This window comes from Poecilia formosa, unplaced genomic scaffold (genome assembly GCF_000485575.1).
Source record: "Poecilia formosa unplaced genomic scaffold, Poecilia_formosa-5.1.2 Scaffold0, whole genome shotgun sequence".
Lineage (NCBI taxonomy): Eukaryota > Metazoa > Chordata > Actinopteri > Cyprinodontiformes > Poeciliidae > Poecilia > Poecilia formosa.
Window position 1 is genome coordinate 2,262,672 of NW_006799939.1, and position 23,045 is coordinate 2,285,716.

The 23,045-nt window shown below is 37.2% G+C and overlaps 1 protein-coding gene across 1 annotated transcript in view; it reads right to left on the reverse strand.

Moving 5' to 3' along the window:
* The window catches only part of LOC103150239 (CUB and sushi domain-containing protein 3-like), a 291,625-nt gene that overhangs the window by 69,422 nt on the left and 199,158 nt on the right, over positions 1–23,045 (reverse strand). Inside the window, exons 50-57 of the mRNA XM_016670613.1 lie at positions 22,755–22,940; positions 21,898–22,092; positions 20,760–20,933; positions 18,101–18,274; positions 17,136–17,309; positions 13,655–13,840; positions 10,558–10,731; positions 2,139–2,321 (exon numbers count right to left, since the gene is read on the reverse strand). Coding sequence (XP_016526099.1) covers positions 2,139–2,321; positions 10,558–10,731; positions 13,655–13,840; positions 17,136–17,309; positions 18,101–18,274; positions 20,760–20,933; positions 21,898–22,092; positions 22,755–22,940 — 1,446 coding nt within the window. The remainder of the gene's footprint in view (positions 1–2,138; positions 2,322–10,557; positions 10,732–13,654; positions 13,841–17,135; positions 17,310–18,100; positions 18,275–20,759; positions 20,934–21,897; positions 22,093–22,754; positions 22,941–23,045) is intronic.

Consider the following 23,045-nt stretch of genomic DNA (forward strand, 5'->3'; position numbering starts at 1 on the left):
AAAAAAAAAAAAAAAAAAAATTCTGCCCACCAAAATGTTTCCCCAAAGGGTGGGAAAGAAATCAGTTTGTTTCATGTACCTTTTTCCTCCTGCAAATCATGTCTAATTACAAAACTGATCTGCTCTCTCAATCACCTAATTGCCTGGAAAATCTGAAATACTGATTCTTTGTAGGAGACAGACATGCTGTTATTGCTGTGGTGATTTCTCAATTGACTTTAATGCATCCGCACAAATGTATCACTGTGCAAACACATTGCTGGGACACATACTGTACCTCGCACTGCAGAGCTTCAACACATTTATAAAACAGTGCTGTAAATGCACTCAGGAGCTCATAATTACGCTTGCAAACACATTACATGTAATTCTGTGTGCACAAATATAAAATCAAGCATACATTTTTTTTTCTTAATATTTGAAATTACATAAAGTCATCCTTGATGGCCATTTGAGCTGGTTATTAAGCCGAATATTCACAGTCACCATTTTCCATGTGCTGTAAAGGGCTGTGAATAATGGATGGATGGGCTTTAACACAAGACAGGGCTTTAGATCACAGACAGAGAGCAATGAAATTCATTCAGGCTCCAGTGAATTCCTGCTCCCTCCCCCCCAGAGTTGGAAAGATGGTTAAAACAATCTTTAAATCAGGATTTCAGCTGGGAGATGGAAGGATAAAAAGCCTGGGGTGGGGAGATATGGAGTAAAAAAAGGAAGGAGGAGGGTATCGGACCAAAAAAAAAAACAAAAACAAAAAAAAAACAAGTAAGATACAGAGAAATGAGAGATGGAAAATTGGACAGACTTTGAAAGGCTGATTGACAGTAAGATTAAGACAAAAAAGAGAAGAATTGAAAAAGACAGAATGAACACAAGAAGGAATGAAGATGCAATAAAAAACAGGTGCACTGTAAAGGAGTTCAGAGAGACCATACATCGGCCGGTGATATTAAAAATGATTGTGAAACTGTTCCAAGCTAATAGTAAGTAAAGGAGGGGGGATCCAGTCAAACATTTGCCTCAATATCCGGTTGACCCTTGGGGGTAATTTATGCAAGATGTGAAGCTGGCCCTCTGAGAGTTGATATCCAGAATCCCTACAATGATTCATTTATCACAATCCAAACAAAATGTGGCTTCAGGTGTTTGGAATTAATGACATTTTTGGCTGGAGTCTGGAAGACACTCTGACTCCAGCAGCGAGATATTTTACCATCTGGTGAAGCACTGATGTTGCGATCTCTTTGCAAATCATTTTTGTTTTAATGTAGCCAGCATGCTGCATGCAGTGTTTGTCTGTTTATTCTGAATCTGGGTACTATTTAAAATTTTCATAAGTCGCAGCTGAGAAAATGTTGGTACAACACCAAAAAAATGCCTCACTTTTTTCTGTTTTTAGGCACATTCAATCACTTTTCTTTTTAATTTTTTATAAATGCTGTGCAGCCTCCTAGAAAATACCTTGACTGTCGAGAAATTTCCATTAAGTCAACCTGTTCTCACAGTGCTTCTCAACAGCTTATTTTGTTCTTTGAACTGTTGCTGCATTTCACTTGTTTGAATCGATAAAAAGACACATATTTTCAGATGAGAGTTCAGACCTTGAGACACAGATAAATAACAGTCATGACGCCATCAGATCAAAAATAAACAGTGAAAATCTAACATTCATTTGGACTTTTGAGCATACAGCAAAGGTATCCATTCAGTTAATTTTAATATTTTATTACAAAATAACGAAAGAATCGTCATTCTTTCTCCCATAAAAAGATTTTAGCATGTTTGGTTTGTTTTAAAAATTAGCCTCACTTTTAAGACTTTTACGTACAAAACCCCAACACAAATAGAACAATATGTAATCTTAATAAACATGTAAAGTGACAACACTTAAAATATCAAAAACAGGTTTGAATACGTTTGAAAAGCACTGTGATTTAACATGAAAAAAAGAAGGAAGAAAAAAAAAACAGTCGTGATGTTCGATGCCCAGCCTTAAAGCAACTAATGCATCTCGGTGGGCATGTGTGGGAGTGCTTATCTGTGAAGAATTGTGTTTGTTACTTCCCTTCATGACTCCTCTCTGCTCTCACACCATTTATACAAAACATCCCACAGAAATTTTAAAGTCTCCTTACGCTTGCAGAATGGCTGTTTGCCAGACCACGTCCCATTGGGGAAACAGATCCTCTCTGCTGAGCCGTACAGCGTGTGTCCCACTGCACAGGTGAAGCGCACCTTGCTGCGCACTTTGAAGTTCCCCGCCTCTCTGCTGGCATGGGCAGGTGTGCCGGGGTCCCCACAGGTGCCTGAAGAGTCACCTGCAACAAGAGATAACCAGACACGGAGCAATGAAACCCAGAGAGTGAAGAGTCCATCCACTTTAGCTGTGCACGCATGTTTGTGTGTGTGTGCGCACAGATGGATCCTTTTTAAATTGGCACATAGCAGGAGTTTACAACATAGGCTTCTTTCCTGTCAAGAAGACAAAAAAGTATGGGGAGTTTTGGTGTGGTCACTTGAACCTTTAGGAAGCAGTGATACAATGCAAAATTCACCCAAGGGCAGGCGTGGAGCTTTTATTTCAGAAGTGCTAAGGTTAAAAGGACTTCTTTAAAGGCTGAACATTTACCATTTGTCACCATGCCAACGACCTGGCAGACCAATGCGTCTTTCAGCTTTGACACCAGAAGCTTTTCTGCCCATAAAAAAAAATAAAAAAAAAAAATAAAAAAAATCAGCAGAGCCAGCATTAAGAGACAACCAAATGTGGTTATAAGAAATTATGAATACATTGTGACCTCTGGAGCTACCAGTAAATGCATTTTCATTATCCTGAATTATCCCCACACTTTTTTCTGTGAAGGAACTTAAGCACTTTCAGAGTCACAACCTTGCACAATCTGCTACATTTGACTACGTATTCAATCAGATACAGACGCCGATGTGCCTTTTATAAATTCTCTTCTTGTTCCTTTTAAGCCCGTCTCTTATGCATGAGAGAAATAGGACATGTTCACACTCTAAGCCATAGGAAACGAGAGAGAAAATAAAGATGACAGGTATGGAATCAGGGCAGTGCTGAAGATTTCATGTTGTGATGAACAGTTGAGTGGTTTGTTTGCCAGGGAAAGTCTACGGGGTGGGGGCTGTATTCAATGGGGTCACCCTCAGGGGAGAGAACAAAAGCACATACAGTAGCGCATAACACCAGCCAAAAATATAACTGTTCCCGTTTCAATTCTGACAGATATAAACGAAAAAAAACAAAAAAAAAACAGCTGAGCAGCTGAGAAGACAATTTTATCACATCCAAATATACAGATATAGAAATATAGAGATATTTGTGAGGGATTTATACCATATCGGGCTTAAGACCGATTCTTGAGTTGCAAAAACATCCTGTCCTTCCCTCCTCCCCAAGGGACTTTAGCTGCTGCTCTTTCTGTGTACAGAGCACTAAATGGCTGTGGTAATACTGGACTTGTTGACAAAGTCTTTAAGCACAAACACAAACCTTATATCATCTACACACATCCCTCAGCGCATATGTCTACAAACTGCATTTGTCAGGTCAATGACTCTCAGCAGAAGCGGATAGGTTCGTACGTGGCTGTGGCTGGTGCTGAGTGTTCATGAACAGCTGCATATGTTGGTGTGGCTCGGAGAGATTGAGCTGTTTGTGCATCTCCCAGCATGTACTTGCATACATTTGTGGAGCGTGATGAGCACCACTATGCATTTGTCTTAGTGAGTACAGCTGTACCAGTAGATACTTGTAAGTCCTACAGCAGCTGTCGGTGCCTCATTATTCTCTTTCGCCTGAAATGGGACAGCTATAATCATGCTAATTGGGATGGTGGTCAGAGTTTGGTTTGAATATCAGGTAATGTCCATTCACCAAGATCCCTTTGTGAGGAAATAATAAGGTCTTAAAATCAGCCATGCAACAGATGAGAACAAAAAGGGAACAGCTTGGCAAGCAGTCTGATGCACCATCTTACTAATTAACAAGGGAGAAAAGATGAGGGAATGGACAGATGCATGAATGGCTGCATGGATGAGAGCTACTGCCGATGCCAGGTTGAATCTCTGAGGAATTCAGAGTCCTGTTGTTTTGTGTTGTTACTACTGAATTAAACTGTGCCATTTTCAAAATGTCAAGCCCTTTGCATAAAGTGCTAACATACTTATAAGTCAAACTCTTTTTTTTTGCATTTTTCTTACCTCACAGTCACAATATTAAATATTGTACTTTATATAATAGACCAACATGAAATGGGCATTCAAATGTAAGGTAGAAGGAGTCTTAGTGTTTCCAAATGTTTTTTAGCATCTTGCAGGTTTTAACAACAGGTTTTGGGTCTGGACTTTGGGCCATGTAGGCACATGAAAAGTTTTGGTCTAAAATATTAAACTGCATCTCTGCTTGTATGTTAGCAGTCAATGTCTTGTTAGAAGGAGAACCTCTGCCCAAGTTTTATGTTATTTGCAGCCTCTATCAGGTTTTGTTCCAGAATTTTCCCTTATTTAGCTCCATCTACGTCTCATGAACTTCGAACTCATTCAAAGTCCACATGAAAGAAAATTTCACCAATGCACTGTGCTATTGGTCAATAATATGGATGGTGTGTTCCGTGTGAACACACCATCCGGCAGTATTTTTCAAATACACATAGCGTTTTTTTTTTTTTTAGATTTTTTTTTTTTTTTATGTAGAGTGAGTCAAAGATAAAGTTAGTGTCATCTGTCCAGGGTACCATGTTCCACAGGATTTTCATGTCTTCGACAAACTGCCCTTTTAATGAAATGCTTTCACCAAGAGCTTTCTACTTGACACTCTTCTGTAAATTGATGCCCTCCTTGCCTGGCCTATCAGATAAGGTGGACCAGCCATGTCTTGGCAGGTTTGCAGTAGTGTTACAATTTTCCAATTTTCAGATGATGGGCTACATTAGGTATATTGTTTCATAACCTTATTCTTCTTTAAATCTTCCCCAGACTTAATTCCTGCACTGCATATGTCATTTTGTTTATTAATATTCTCTAAAAGGAACAAGTAAATAAAGGAAGAAAGAAAGAAAGAAAGAGGATACAGACAAGCTGCATTTGCAGAGTTTAAATCCCAACATTTCACCACATTTTTCTGATTTTTGTCAAAATAAAACTTTAAATTGTGGAATGTGACAAAATGGGAAAAAAAATAAAAATAAAAAATAAGCATTTAGGTACCAGTATATTAAATTGCATTTTTGATAAGTGTAATGTAATTTACAAAGGAATAAAAGAGAAATAAAGTTAAAAACTTTATCCTTTATACTGACTTTAATATATTACAGGAGTCCGGCTAAAGTCTTTTGCATTGCATTATCGCATGACAATGATAAAATACAGATAAACGCAGACAATATAGTATAAGCGATAAAAAAGGGAGAAAGTGGAACAAAACATCTATAATACTTGACACAAAGGTCTACTTCCTGTTCTTTGGCCATCTTCCACATTGATGAAAACTATGTGCAAAAATGAACACTTGCACTAACTTCATTGCCCAAATGTGTTTAGCGCCACGATGTTTTTAAATTTTGTAAGCAACAGTTGAGCTCCAGCTGTGTGGCTCCAGTTTCTGCTATAACTGTAACAGATGTTTACTGCCAAGTGTGAATCCATTACGTCTTTTAGTGGCAAGCAGGTGATTTACAGTGGCTTCTTCTCTCCATCATATGCTGCAGATTTCCTAGTTAATCACAAGTGCTGATGCGGTATAATCTCTAAAGATGATGCATTCACATTCAACATTGATTAAAATGTTCAGTTTGATACAGAGTTAATTTGCAACTGTGAAACAAATTATGCAAATTATCCTAAGTTAAATAATTATTAACCATAAATGTCCTCAGCGCATTCGTTGTATAAACAGTTATTTCTCATTGGCTGGTTCAAGACTTTAGAACAAAGTCAATACATTAATTTGGTTTAAAATAAACAGTTGATGAATTTCTGAACACAATTAATTAAATGTATCAAATCTGTTTGGTTTTTAGACAAGTTGAATGCTTAATGTAAAAGCACATGCGGTTACTCTGTCTCATAAGACAGCTGGCTGCAGCAGGGCTATGTTGGCACACGACTCAGAATGAATGACAGAGAGATAAGATTCAGAATTGCTCATCATCATTATAAGAAAGACTCTTCTGTCAAAACAGCAGGATGTTGATCTAATCTTCTTAATAATGGAAAGCCTTTCTTAACTTAAGTGATGGGTGATTAAAAAGACAAAAAAAAAAGAAAAAAAAAACGCAAGCAGCTCTGCTTCATCTTCACTTCTTACCTAAAAAAAAATCCATTACATTCTGAAGAAAAGCCAGAACATTAAAACTATCACTCTAATAATATTTAGGTCTCCAAAGACAAGCAAAGCAGTCTGAACACTTATGAGTACAGCTTCTTAAAGGTTGCCCGTTGTAATCACAAGGCTCAACCAGATCTTCTTACATCAATTTCAGAAGATCTATTTTCCAGGCAGATTGAAAATTAGGTCAAATGGAATGTTACAATCTGAAAACTGTGTATTGTAATTAGGAAATGTGGTACAGTTAGGAATATTTTTCTGTTTCTTTTTACATCAGCGTTTTATTGAGATTATTGGCTCGTTTTTACACTTGTGCCATTTATCAAAAGAGTCAGAAATTCTGGATTATATACATTGCTTGTATAGTAAGAGTTGAGAAAATAAAGAAAAGTTCTTAACATTTTATTACTTCTAAATTTGATTTTTAAGGCGTGCATTAATTTTATCTATAAGGACACCATAACATGAGATAAATGCGCAAAAGATGTCATTTTTACTGGAGTTTAATGACTGCAACATTTTAAATGAATAGTGGTTTTGTCTTTCACACAGTGGTTTTGTCTTTCACACAGTGCTACTAAGGTTAACAAATTTCAACGAATTCTTCCATTTATTACCTGAACTGAATATTAGCAGTTGAAGAAAGCCTGCAATGTCAACAGAGCGCATTATTGAAATTATTGAGCTTTCACAAGGAGACTCTCCTTGTGAAAGCATTTCTTTCAGCGCACACACAAATGAAGTTGAAATGTGAATTGTACTTCTAAGACAGATTGAGCAGTGACAAACTCAAAAACGCAAAGAAAATCATAAATTAGCTGAATAAGCTTGACAACGGTGAACTTGACTGAAGTTAAAAAGTTCTTGTGTTTCTTGTGAAGGTCTGAAACCAGCAGGCCTTCACTGCTGGTTTGTACTTTGATGAAGTGCAAATCGTCACCAGACCACTTCAGGCATAAGATCTTGTTCAAAAAACATTTTGGTGGTTTTGTCAAGAAGTCCCCTGACTGGAGTCTCACTAATCCAATATCTAGAGACTGCCTACCTCCATCTAAATGTGAACAAATTTAGCATAGGGAACTTATTATGCTTAGGATAGGTCTGTAGGGCATTCTAAACATCTGCATTACTTTTTTTTTTTTTTTTGCAAAAATGAAAATAGCTGCAAACAGATGTGAATAAGAAGCAGACAAAGTTGTGCCTCTCACACAATCTCCAAAGATGCAGCAGCGGTTTAAGTCAAAAACTTGCTAAAAGTGAATTTCCCAGAATAGGTCCCTTTTAAAGCAGACCAAATGTGTCAGATGTGAATAAACCCTCAGTCAGAGAGCAAGTTAGTTTCATTCTGGAGCTCTGACACATCCTGCAGGTTAAAAGGATGAAAATATTTCCAGTGGACCACTATCTCTCATCTGTCCCTTAGATATACGATTAGACTGAGCTGTGGGAGGCAAAGTCAACACTGTAAACTATCAGCCTGCCATTTGGAAAAACGGTTATCCTGACAGGGTGCATCTACTGCAGGATAATATTAAAATGGGAAGGTAAATGTCAAAGTAATTCATGCAAATGTTAAGCACTCGGATTTTCTTACAAAACATTACAAACATGGAAGTTTGAAAGAAACTTCCATGTTTGTTTTTGTTTCCTACAAACATGGTATCCTACATGGAACAAAGCAGGTTAGAGGATAGAAGAACAGTCGATAGAACTGCTCTGTCCCATGCAGAAATTTTACATGAGACAAAGCGCGTTTCTATTACAGCCAGAATACAGTACTCAACTTTTGCCACTGTAAGTCTTTGGTGGGACAGAATCACGCAGGCCAAACTTTGCTTCTCGGTGACGCTAACAAGTCTTTGGCACCCATCATTCTGTCGCCGCTGTCACACCCCAGCAAGAAATGTGAGGACAGCTCTGACAGTAAGACAGATTTGAACCGATACGATCAAGTACATGTCCTTAGAGTCTTAAGATCCTCTACTTTCAAACTGCCTGTGTAAATCCAAAACATCCAAAGTGAGAAGAGAAACTGAATTGCCCTTTGACAGGGAGAGAATAACTACCCCTCAAGTCTGCTTACAAACATTACTTCTGGGTCAGCTAGTTTAACAAACCAAGTGAAGATTCAGATAAAAAGATCTACTTTCATGGTCAGGATCGTTTAAGTGTGATGAGGGGGAACAGGGCTTGAGGGGTGGAGGTAAGCTGTAGGTCGGGAGCTCCACATTACAAGACCCTCTTTCTTACTTTATAAAAATGTCGAAAGGAAAAACTGGAACTTAAAATGTTTAAACGGGTTATGGAGTTGACTTCAAAGGATTTATACTTGCAAAGGATCCTCTTCAGCTAACTTAGATTCAATGTTACCACTTATCCGTTATTTATTTTAAGATGAAGACTCCCTTTGACTGAATTACTGAAGAATAAAGGTCTGTAGTTGCTGTTTGGCAGTGGCTCACCATCTTTGGTCTTTTTCATTCCGCCAAATGCAGCGACATCAGATAAACCACAGGAGAGCCAGTTCGGAAATGTTAAAAACCTTTTAGAGTAGAGAGTGAACTTGTGGATAGCAAAAGGTCAAATATTTTGAGACAGAAGGGAGTCTTTAAAAAAGGGTAGAAAAGTCCATTGTGCAGCATTTGATGGTATTAAATTGGCACGGTCTCTTTGGAGCTCAAATTTTTTTCTAATAATGCAAAGAAATGCTTTCAGTATTGTAGGTGGGCTTCCAATATTGTAGCAGTGTTTGTCAAACCTGCCAAGTTGTGACTTCATTTTGGTGCCTTTTAGGGGTTTTCTGTCAGTAAAGGAACAGTTTCCTGATAAAAGCTAGACAGTATTACAATGCAATCTTTACAGCTAAAGGGAGATATCTGGATTTAGTTTTTTTTTTTTTAAATACGACATGATTAGTAGATCAAGTGAGCAGCAAAACAGCTCCACATTTCAATCAAATGACTAAACCAAGTTAGCTTCAGTTTAGTCTCAAACCAGTGATATCACTTTGGTTTCTATTCATTCATGAGTGGCCTTTTGATTTGTATCAGCAAATATTTTAGGTTATGAACAGGGTTAAAGTGGGTTGCTAGCACTTCATTTTAAATTAATGAAGCTATGCTGTACGTGGCCAATGCATCTAATGTGCGTATGACTTGCAAAAGTGGCTAATCACCACTTACTATTTAAATAATGTAAACTTTTACTTTGTCAGCTTTAAGTAGAAATTGTACTATACAATTGAATTATTAGCAGAGTTTGCGTTAGACTTTTTTTTTGTCCATCATTTTGATACTTGGTCCAAAATAATCAGTTGCAATCTTTTTTTTCTCTAGTTATTTATTTAAAATTTTAATAATGACAGAGTCAAATGCATTTCACTGTTATTTTGTTCAACATTTAGAAAGTGGTGAGGAGTGAATTGTAATTTGTCAGATATCTAGTTCTGTACATTGTATTTTCAGATATCATTAGGAACGAGAGATTTGAAATTAACATTTTGTATTGTTTTCTAAGCAGCCTGTTCATCGCACATATAAACAATGAGCATTACTGTCCTTTATTTTGTCAATTTACTTGAAGCAATGAGAGCCGGCATAACTGTAGAGCCTAAACCTATGCAGGAACTAGATAGCAATTAGGACTTGTGCCAGCTGAGAAGCAGAGAGGAGCAGGTCACCAGTAGCCCAGTGCTGAATGTTATACAGCGGCTATAAAAATTGGATTCATCTTCGGAAGTGGGTGTACACTACTACTCCTGTAGAATAAGGGGTTATATAGTACCTTAAATAACAAAACACACAGTTGCTTGACAACATTTCTTGCCCAGAACAATATAAGTTGTCATGAGTTTTGTGTGTGGGTTTTCTTAAATATGTGTGCTTAGGTTATTGTATTTATTCAATTCTAGCTGTGGTTTTTAAAATATTAGACTGCTGACTGCAGATGTCACCATCTTTCAGGCAGTATGGAAATTCTCTGCTGCACATTCATTCAATAACTTGTTTTCTTTTCATTTTTAGAGACTAAATGAGAAATGAAATGAGCCATTGATACTTTTTTTGTCAGCTACTAGTAGTGTAGTCACTCAGATTAAGAATTACAATTGACATTTTGTTCAATGGGAGGTAAAAAAAAAAAAAAAAAAAAAAAAACTTTTGCAATGGGTGTATAATACCACAAAATGTTTGTGTGGTTCAGCATACCTGAGCAGTGAGGCAGTGGGCCGCTCCAGTGTCCGTTCAGTTGGCAGGTAAGCGATGAATCTCCGATGAGCTGACGGTCGTCGCGACAGGAGTAGCGCACTCTGGAGCCAAAAGTAAACTTCTCTCCAGTGATCGCTGCGTGGGGTGGCATGCCTGGGTGGCCGCAATCAACCTCTGCATAAGGGGAGCAGCAGAAGGACTAACTTAATAAATCCTGTTTATTTGTACACACACACACCCATGCATGCGCACACAGTATTTTCTGTGGGAGGAAGATTAAAAAAAACCTCAACATTCTTACTCCATCTTACAGCACAGAGAATGATACAGTAAAGCTCAGGGAAGTTCTGTTAAATTTAGCAAGTATCCCTCTAATAAACTGCTTTGAATTGTGAATTAGCTTCAGAGTTGCTTAAATAGAGTAATTTGAGCACACATTCATGAGACTATCAGATTTTATAGTTCACACTGTAAGTTCTTTGGGCATTAAAGAGTGCTGTTCCTATGGCCCTTCATTTCAGTTAAATCATATAAAGAACACCTGGATGGGTCATTACATTGTCAAGTAAAATTTTTAATTTGCAAAAGGTTACACTACTGTCAGGGAGTCATGGTAAGAGCAAAATGTTATGCTGAAGGTTTCGTCTTCATAAGCAGATGACAATTATGGTGCCCTGCAATATTATTCAATCCTTTCAAACTTGAAATGTCACACTTTGTCCCACAGATTTGTGTAGAGTAGAGAAACATTTTCTACAAATTAAAAATCTATTCAATTGATCAAAAATGGTGGTGCGTTTCTATTCAGTCACGATAGAACCATTTTTTGCTACAATTACAAGTAATTACAATTAAAAGCACATTTTTATATAAATGTTGTTGCCCATTTGTTTTTGGAAAACATCTCAAGCTCAGTTGCTTTCATCAGACAGCATCAGGGTATCAGTTTTCAAGTCATGCTACAAATTGACTACAAGTTGTTTGGGCCATTCTAACATGCAAATTTGCTTTAATCCAATTCCTTCCAGTACTTCTCTGCTTGGATGTATTCTTCTGACAAAATATGAATGGAATTTAGTAAAGCTGTCTTTCTAACTTTAGTTTTTCTGCAACTCTTCTATAAGGGCCAGATTCTAATAAAGTAAAGTTTTGAGTTGGTACTGTGGCAAAATGTAGAAAAAATTACTTTTGCAACCCATTATACAGACTATGAGACGCACTTAGGACATTTTACATTTTGGAAGAAAATCCTTAGCAGCTATAAAATCCCTAAGATATTATCTCCACCTTAATAAAAAACATGTTTAACATTGCTCAGTCAGACTTAAAGTTAGCTGATATCTGTCCTGAAAAATCTCCTGACTGTCACGTCAGCAACTTTTATGTGTTTGTTCCTTTATACTTGCATTAAATAATAATAACCAGATCTGGGTTTTTTTGTAAGCACTTTGCTTTAGTTCACTACATCTGACTGTTTCATTGATTTATTTGGTTTAGTCTAACTACAAACCGACCTCTCAGACTCACAGAGATTTATATGCACTCCTGCTAAGTTATGGTCATAATGTGAGTGTGCAAATGGTTTTCAATAGATTTATAAGGCAAACGTATTTCTCTTGAGGATTTTTAATGCTCAAGAATAACCAAACACCATCTCAGTTGAGACTACACACAGCTTCGTAAGGGAGAAAAAAAAAAAAACCAACTCTCTTCAAATTAAGTACTACTGTTCGTGTTCAGACAGCAGTGTCAACCTCGGTTCTTTTGCACTAAGAAAGTGACATCAAAGCTGAGACTTGTTGCTTTATTGTAGTATCTATCAGTTTTTTTCTTTCAAGAAGAAGAAACTGAAACAGTGCATCATCTACTGCAGTCACCTTGATCTTTTGGCTTTACTTAGTTGTTTATTAAATAAATTTATTTGTTTTGTAATATAACAAGCTGCATGAAAGTCTGTATAGCTGTCGGCTCCACATACCAATGGAACAGTGGAGATGGAATGTGAAATAATGCATATTTAATAGGTGCCAAACATTAAAAGCAACTGGATTTGCCATACTTGAGGTTGTGACTACTGCTTCCCTGGCTATATGTGTCTGTGACCAGTTATGTGGTCTTATGAGAAATTAATTGCTAACAATTCACTGACATTGATCAGCTGCAGAAGTTTCATTCAATGACTGAAATATGTCCTGTGCACTTAAAGGTGATCTACTTGTATCTGCTTACCTGTGCATCAGCAAGCTTACGGGATTTGCTAATATCTCAGTTCAGATGTTTTTTCTTTTTTGGGGGTGAGTGGGATGCGGGAAGGATTGAGGTAAGATGGGAGTTTACTGTTAATTTTAATACAGAACATGGAAAGCAGAAAAAAATATATATCAGGATTGTTTAAAAAGTGCTAAGCAATACATATGGCAGCAGACACAAGAAACACAGATAACTTGAAACATTATTGTAAAATGTAAGCTTGTTCTTTATTTACAGCTTTGTTTAAAAAAAATAAACAAATTGTATTATTTTTCTACTTTCTATGCTTGTTTGCCTTTGGCCTGAGTCGTCCTAATGCGAAGTAAGTTTCTGTAATTCAGTAAACACAAACCATAACCGAACCGTCAATGATGCCTGAAGCAAGTTTCAAAACACGTGATAGACACTTCTGCGTGCCTCTTTAATTAGGATTTGATTTGATAAAATAAATGATGAGCTTCGTCTCTCTACCATGAAATTAAGTGTTATTTCAGCCTGTGTGGAAAATGTAGAGCTATACTTCAGATAATTTCAATAGAAATAGGTGATTATTGTTGGTAGACTCGGGCATTAACAGAATGCATAATAACCCAGGGGGTGGGTGCAGAATTACACAGCAAGGAAAACGCTGAAGTTCACACTGCAAAGTTGATTTAAGTTTAGTGTTTTGCTTTGGAGAAGCATAATAAGAACTGATTCAAAAGTTTAAACAGATATTACCAAGTGGAGGACTTATAAACTTTTACCTGTAAAACTGGAAGCAAAAGTTAACAGAACAAGGATTACCAATCTAATTAGAAACACTAGGATAAAAGTGTCCCATTAGTGAAAGAAATGTCCATTTTACCAATGCATTCTGGGAGAGGTTTGTCCCAGTGGCCCATTGGCTGGCAGGTGAGCACGGATGAACCGAACAGGTAATATCCAGGGTTGCAGTCGTAGAACACAACACTGCCAAATGTGAAGTTTCCATGTTCAATTTTACTCTCTCGAATAGAGTTAGCAGGGATGCCTGGATCTGTGCAGTTAACCACTGGGAAGAAAAAGAAATACATGCCATTAAAACCCTTAACTTCAGAATTTCTTGTTTATCTTAACCATGTTCAGAAAAATAAAAATAAAAACCCACCAAAAGAAAAAAAAACAATTATCTTTTTGGTGAAAACATATTTCCACCAAAATAAATGTACAGAGGAAAAACTTCATCATAATAGAGGACTACTTTATCAGACGTGCTGTTATGTCCTAGACAGTTTCCATAACTATGTTGTTGCAATGCCACAGAGAAGCATATGGTGCCCACTGCGAATGCAAGTAGACAATCAAGACAGAGGGGTGAATTCACAAGGCAGTGCAATCTCCTCAGTTGTTTAGCCCACACTGTTTTGTTCATTTCTGTACCAAACTTAAAAAGCTGAGTGCATCAAATACATGCAGGAGCAAATGCCCTTGTCAAGTCCACAGCATGCAAGCAATGTGCACAAAAGTAGTTTTTCTCTTTTCAGCCAGAAACAACAAATGCAGACGTTAACAAAAGAAAATAAATATTTTCCTGTTTATATGTACATATTTTTATATGAATAATGATGACTTAAGTACTCTTCAAAACTAAAAGAACATTTGACTTTATAAGGAAGCTAATCACATTCAGAATACCTGTTTTGCTTAGATATAGCAAGAGGTTTTCATGATTCATTCAAACATGTGACTTCTCTCCACAGCTTTTGTAAAGGCAGGCATGGAGCAAGCCGTTTTACTTCATTTTATTTTTTCTTCTTCAGCAACAAAACTACCATCAGCTTTTAGTCGACACTCCTTTATTTATTTATTGAATTTTTTTCCAAATATGTGTAATGCAAACGTTTCTGGTCTCGAGGACTGTAATTGACTCTGGCTGTAATTTACATACATAAACATAAACATAGGCAGGCTTTCCCCTAAATGCATGCATATTGCATAATTTCAATTAGGGCAAACCAGTACACAGAGGCCATTTGCCTGGCAGAGCTTTTAGAGGGGGAGGTCTGCCATTGTGTATAATTTAAGAAAACAAAGAATACAAACTCTCATTTTCACACATCTAGACCCACAAAAAGCCTTACTAATGCTGTTAATACTTTATTTATAAACATGTATTCTGTAAAATGTGCTTTTTAACCATTTGTTTGATTAATTTAGTATGATAGATGTATCTCTGTTATTAGTGTACCCTGTTTATATCAAGCTGCTATGAAGCAGCCATTTGTCAGGAATCATTTCCCTTTAACAAAACATTAAGTAAAAAGGACACACAAAATACTAATGTGGCATTCTGCCTAAATCCCTTCACACATTTCACAAGGGATATTTCCTGGAAACTGTTCACACTGCATCCTTTACTTGGATCCTAATTTGCATAAGTGTTATCTGTCAGCAAGCTTGCGAGTTAAAAATAAAACTGTCCACATGACCTAAACAGTAGCTTTTTTTGTTTAATGAACAGAATGAAAGGTAAGCAAGGGGTATATTTGGCACCTCTGATAATAATAGATTCTCATGCTGCTTCATGAAAACCAAATTAACATATATTGTCTATTGTCAGACAAAAGCAACTATTTTAAATGCAGAAGAAGTCTCCAAGACGTCATTACTGACAAGGTGGTTCAGCTGAAATTAGATGAAGGTGAAATTATTCCAAAGTTTTTTGGGGGGCAAAATGAATGTAGGTAGCTGAAAATAGACACCAACATCGGTAGCCTACAAGGTACTTGTTAAGCTTAAGGTTCTGTATTGATACTAGCTAGTCATCTTTTAGCTAACATTACCTTCATCCAACAGCTTTTCTCAACTCAGTCGGTTAGTTTGGAGGGAAAAACTGTGAAAAGTTCTTTGCGTTTTGCTGGTTTGCTGCCGTGATTCTAACACAAACCTACGTAGCTCCGCACAGCAGCAGCAGGTCTCCTTCACAGGTGGAAACCCAGCGCGTTTAAAGGCGGCTCGGAAAAACAGGTTACAACATGTTAACAACGGATTAAACAGTTTTAACTGCTGATAAAAGTGACAGAGGACACAAATATGGGAAGTGTGGAAGCCTCTACTGTATCAAATTGACATAGGAATAACAGAGAGTTGGCCAATCTAAGGTAAAAACCCAGCGCATACAGTGTTCATGTTTTGTTTTTTTTCCATCCAGACGGCTTCCCGCGCCCCCCCTGCAATGACACGGCGCCCCCCCTAGGGTGCGTGCCCCACAGTTTGGGAACCTCTGATTTAATGGGTGATTTCGTATTAAAAAGAACCATCAGGACTGTATCATCTGAATCTCATATGTTTGTAGCATAATCCTAGAGCTAAGTTTATGTGCAGTACATTTATTCTATATACATGTACAAATAAGGATTGTTCTCTGGTATGATGGGGCAAAAACACATAAAACTGTCTAGATCACACATGGACAAAGCTCAGAAAACCCAAATATGTTATGTAGCAGGATGTCTGCAATGTTATGTCATTTATTATATTCTAAGATTTGAATCTGTTAAAGAATTTTATATCATTTGACAACAAGAAAAAAAAACTGTTGACGAAATAGCTGGAAGGATGATCCAGTTTCCATACAATCTGCTATGATTACTGATATATTTTAGTTTTAATGCTGTAGCTTCATTACATGATGATCTGTTGAAAAAACAAGTTTTAAGATCCTGCATACTGTAAGTATTTAGTGCAACTTTTTTATGTAGCCAAATACCTATTTGCTGCCCATGTCAGGGTAAGCAACAAGTCGCCATCTACTGATTTGTGAATGAGTTTGATACATCTGGAGGATGAATCATTTTTGTGGCTACTCTAGCTTCAGATAACAGGATAATCCCAGAAGACCTGGAAAGATTTTCTCATTCTGCTCTAGCACTTGCTCCAGCCTGGATCCTATTTCTGTTATCTGGCAGCTACCTGCTTTCCTTTTGGCTAGCCTTACATAAGAAGAGAAGCATTAGATAAACATGGCCTTTATTATGGAAAGAAATCCAAAGAAAAACAACAAACAGCTTTAGTAGATGTAATACTCTGCTCTTTGAATATGCTCCATTTCTGATAGCAAAATAAGCTGTTAAAGCTGCATCTAATTAATCAAAACCCTTCACATATGTTCCCAGCTTGAGACTGGTTTCTCTTACATCCACAAACGGTAGATGTAGATGTATCTGCTGTTGCTTCACCAACAGCAGATATGGTGAAGAAGGCAGAGTTCAACTATCAAAGTGCAAACGTGTCCCTCTGGTACCTAAATGCTGTCAGACTGGCAAGTATTTATAAATTCAGCAGGCGCTCCGTGGCGAGGACCTTACCTCTGCATGTCGGAGGCTGATGGCTCCACTGGCGGTTTGCCTGGCATTGAGCTGTAGAGGGTCCCTCCAGGGTGTAGCCTTTGTTGCAGGCGAAGCGCACAACATCATTGTAGTTGAAGCCATCGCCTGTGGTGCGGCCATAAATAGGGCTGCCAGGGTGGCCGCAAGTGACAGCTGAGTTGAGAAACACCAAAAAGGTACGTGTTGGAAAGAAAAAAAAAATGAAGATAAAATGTAGCAAAGGAGCAACATGTCATTATTGAGGTCACAATTTGCCAACTGTCACTGTACTTATAATTAAACTCGGAGAGTAATGAGGAAATAAAAATTCAAGTCACGAACAACTAATATGGAAACTTTCAGTGCACTAAAATATGATTATACTGAAAATTGAAAATTACATTAGCTGTTCACGTTTTGGCTACTGATTTTAGAGTCTTTCGAGCAAAAATAGAAGACTTTGGGGTAAGAAAGATGTGACATACACAGAGAAATCAGTTGGTGAGTTTCAACTTGATCAGCCCTGAATACTGAAGAAAACATTTTAAAAAATCAGATAATTTTCAATCAGTGATTGCATTATCCCAAAGCCCAACCATCTGACAACAGCATTCCTTGGTGTGAAAGTAAGACTGGAGGAAGTCAAATTTAATGAAGTCTGAAGCAGATCAAATTTGTTGTGAAGACTTGAAATAAATATTACGAATCCACTTTGTGTACTTAATGGGTATATGGCATTGTTCCAGAAGAGTAGGATAAATCGCCTATAGTATATATTGGCAGATCAAGGCAATACAAAACCAGAGATCAGGAATCAAGCCCAAAGGTGGATCTTGACAAAACAAAATCCCCTATTTTTAAACCTATAAATATACATTCTATCATCTGAAATAAACATAAAAACTCATAGACCCACACACTCGAGGTGAGCCATTACGAGGAAGAAGTGCCAATAATGTACTTACATATACAAACTGGGAGATGTCCAGACCAGTTGTGATCCTGCTGACAGATGCGAACAGAGGAGCCAATAAGCCTGAACCCGGGGTTGCATTGGTAAACCACTGTGTCTCTGTAGCCAAAATTTTCCCCAATAACCTGGCCATTCACAATCTGCTCTGGGATGCCACAGTGACCAGCTGCAGAAGAGTAAAGAAAAATAGCCCATTACCCTTTGTTCCTGCTCATTGTTATTTTTCCTCTCTCAATTTATGGCTTCCTTTTTTCACAAATAGGACATTTCCTATGAAAGAAAAAATGAATTACATAGAATGTGGCATTTGTGGTATATAACAAAAATGTACACTAATAAGGTGGCCCACCTTTTACCAGGAAATAAAATTAGTTTGAAAACAACAAATGCAATTGCACTCGGTCATTCATGTGGTGAATTGATTCAATTTGGCTTTCTAACAGTGAGAACAATGAGTTTTAGCGGCTTTGCTACTAATAGATGGCAGCTGAAGGATACACACAATTTTGATTGCACTTTAACACTTAAATACAATTTTGACAACAATGTAAGAAAATGAAATGAGGTGGCATGTTTTTAAAAGGTCTATGAATTTTAATGCAGACATGTTAAATTAGTTTAGTCATAACATGTATTGTATTTGAAACGCATATTTGAGCTCATTATTTCTGAAATGTTAAATCAAAATTTACACTGGCTTTGACTTTAGTTGTCCAACCTACAACACAAAGAAAGGTGGACATCTGCAATTCCAAAAAAAAAAAAAAAAAAAAACTGTGCACATAATCATGTTGCTTGCAGCCACAATAAATCCTCTTGTTTTAGAGAAGAGGGATCACTTGGTGACATTTCTGCTGCCACTTAAAACCTGGAGAACCTTATTTCCCTAATTCATTCCTGCACTGAGAAATTCAGTGGAGCATTTTATTATCACACTCCAAATGAGAGCAACGAGATTTCTGTGAAGATAGTGCTGAAGTAGGCGACTTTACCAGAAGGTGCTCAGCTATGTTAACCTCACCAGTCAGATTACAAGCCAAGCAAAAGGTGCTTCACTTTTAATGAACTGATCAAACCTTGAGACAAGCAAAGAGAAATGGTGCCACACAACTACAAAAAGGACTAAGGTCACGAGGGGCCAGAAAATCTTAACGCTCGGCTCCAACATGACATTGAATTCAGATAATCTAATTATGAACAATGCTTTGAGAAATAATTCATAACCCTAAAATGTTTTCAAATTATTTTCCCGTTATAATGACATATTCTAATGTCATTTATTGGAATTTTACTGATGCTCAAATAACTGAGTGTATAATTGTTCAGTTGAAAATACATGATTTTTAACAATATAGATGTGACATGCATTAGTATTCAGCACACCCCAGCCATGGGGTCAATACTTCTTACACAACTTTTAATTGCAATTACAACTTGAAGGATACGTTTCTACCAGTTTTGCACATGAGCAACTGTATGGCAGCAACTCTACTTAAAGTTATGGAAAAGACTTTGGTTTCAGCAGAGATTTCTCTGTGGTTTTTCATAGATGACATCAAATGTATGACTCAATTGAAACATTTTTGCCCATCTTCTTTGCCTTAATGTTGGTTTATAAGGCACAGAGCTTCACTACATGTTCGTTTGTCAGAAGCTGACTCTACCTGAATTACATTTCCATGTGGGCAGAGTGATCTTACAATTAGTGTGATCTTACAATTAGTGTCATGTTAATTGAGGCCACAATCTTTTTATCATCAGATGAAGATTAAACAGTGCTCTGCAATTTGTTAAAAGCTTTGCATATTGTTTTATAAACACAACAACTTTATATCTGATGTGTCTGTTGTGTTATATGGTCTTCTTAAAGCTGTTTTATTTACTTATGTTTTCTAAGAAACTCCTAAGGTCTTCATAGAAGAGTATTTTTATACTGAGTTCAAATGACACATAGGCTAGAAATCTCTACTAATTAGAAGAGTTCTCAAGACAAAATCTTGAGAACTCTTCTAATTAAAACAAATATTGACAACCATGTGTCTTCTCTGTGTACTTGAGCAGTATGTGCTCCTTTGTGTTGGTTCATCAAACAATGTCCCAATAATAATATTTAGAGAAATGAGTTGCTGTAACTTGAGGAAAAACAGAAAAAGCTAGGAATTCTTTGGTATGGAAAGCTGCAGGGTGTTTTCCTGTTTAAATACTTACTGAGATAAACTTTGCCAGAACGTCTTGGATGATGTTCCACAAATTCAGAAAGACTGTTACTATACATCATAAACTTCACAAACATCAATGCTGCCTATATGTTAAAGTAATCTATTTATCTGCAGGTTGTTACTAAAGGTGCTTGAACATTTGAAACACAAAGCTTTCATTATTTTCTCTGCAGGCTCTGCAACAGTTTGAAGTGTAACAGAGGCCTCATTCAGAGCAAATATGAAGTCAATAGTGGACAATAAAATATGTACATCTTCCAGAGTTTTTATTGACACTGGCCATATGCACTTAGCAACAGAGGCAATTATATCCACCAACTGCTTCCCCATCTGTTTCTATTCTAGTTGACCCAATCAGAAATGCTCTTATTTATTCTGAGACGTTTGCCAGCAGTTTCTGACCTAGGTCAAGAACATTTAGAACGTACTTACCTAGACACTGAGTGTCCATCCCACTCCAAAGGCCAGACAGAAGACACTCTCTAACTGTAGATCCAGTTAAAACATAGCCAAGGTTACAGCTGAAAATAGCTGATGCTCCAAAGGTAGTCTGCGTCCCGATTTTCTTCCCATTAGGAGGAGTAGGAAGATCGCCACAGGAAATAACTGCAATAAGATAAAGAGGATAGTACAAAGGAGAGGAAAGGAGATGGAGGACATCCCAGAAGAGTGAGCAGCAGAAACAGAATAAAGGATGAGTTAGAAGTTGGCTTACATCTTTGGAGTCAATGGGAGAGCACAGTGATTTACACCCATCTTACCGACCTTAATGTGATAAAAGCTGACCTGTACTATTTCACTGGGAGGATAATGATGGTGTTTTCCTTTGTCCAAACATCTTTAATAACACTTGCTGGCATCCTGTTCTGCCATTACACAAGCTACTCAGTGCTTTTGCCTCAAAACAAAAACAAACAAAATAAAGGAGTCCTCATGGCAGCAGAAAAATGTTAGTGTCCAACATAGACTGGGACCAGAATAGGTGAAGAACACAAAAGAAAATCAATAAAATAATGTTTTAGGTCAAATATGAACATGATATGTATTCTTCAAATATTTTGGTAAATTCTGTTTACTGAACCTTTATAGCTGAGATATGTTTACAGTGACTTTATTATTTTTATTACTTACCTTCTAAAAAAAATAAAATAAAAAAATCAATCTTACATGAACATTTTAACTGAGATATTTTCTATCAATTAAATCATGAAGCTGATAAAATAACTGGGAGTTGTTTCAAAATGGTTTCATGTTTAATATACTGCTTTGAAAATGGGTTATTTGGAGCTTTTAATAATATGTTTGAAACATTATTTTTTGGGGGTGAATTGATAAATAAAAATAAAATCAATAAACAACAATGAATTTCAATAACATAATCTGCATGTTGATCATGTGTGGATTAGAGAGTATTTACAAGAAATTCAAAACCTTTTCATTCCCTTAAAATTCAGTTTTCTTTTTAAAATTGACAAGTTTTTTTTCTTTTTTTTTCAAATCTATCCATATATACAAAAATCTGTACATTATTGCTGGTAGTTTTTGTATTGGAAAGCTAAAATCTACTCACTTCTACACCGAGGTCTCTCACTTCTCCAGCTCCAAGCTCCATTGGCCAGACACTGGATGTGGGCGGGGCCGACCCGATAGTACCCGGGGTTGCAGGTGAAAATTATTTTAGTTCCGTATTCATAGTGCGAACCGTTGACTATCCTCCATCTCCCGTGGTCCAGGGAAAAGGAACTAAGACTGGGGCACGTCATCACTGGTGGGTGAAGGTAAAGTAGGTTGAAAGACAATTCTATTTCCAGACAAATTTAGAAGGAGAGCAATAAAACAATCCAAGAAAAATATATAAATAAAATCACATTCTAATCCAATAGGGTTTTTAAAATTCTGTTTCCATTTGTTACTGCGAGATAAACACAAACAGAAATAAACATTGGTCTCAGATGAAAACAATACAGTCAATCACGATTTGCTCTGACTTTCTAACTTGGAAGAGGTGCACTGGAATATCAAACCTGTACCCCACTGTGAACAACAGATTTCCTCTCAACTATTATTCACCTGTCTCATCATATTGCAACAAGTTAATGTTTTACTTATTTATTTTTTTAATAAATGTTTAAATCATTGTCCTCAAGGACTTACTCCATATTTATATGACAGACAGATTTGTTAAACTATCATACTCCAGTGGCTTTCAGGAAGTTGGAAACTACAGGGAAGTTTATCAAGATTATAGCTCTCAATAAATTTAGTAAGATTTATGTACATTCCTCATTCAGACAAAATATTTTCCTATCATCTTCTCTCAGCTCCTCACTGCATATCCATGTGGTTTTTTGAGATTACCATGTCTTCCTAAATCACCCTCCATCCTCCCTGTCCCTTTCAATCCTCCAAGCAGCCTCTTGCACTCACCGATGCATCGGGGTATCTTGTTGTGATTGCTCCAGGTGCCGTCTGGTTGGCAGACTGTGGTCGTCAGTTCTTTGGAGGACAGCCGATAGCCACTGTTGCAGAAGTAGGTCACCCGTGTGCCGACAGAGTAATCAGCAGCAAGCACACCTCCGTTCACTGGCGCACTGGGCACACCGCATGACACAGCTAGAGGTGGCAAGAGGACCATTGTCGGCACATGTTTATGCGGAGCAGAAGACGTGCGTTAGATAGCAGCCTACAACGGGTGAGGTAGGTGCATCGGCTTGACAG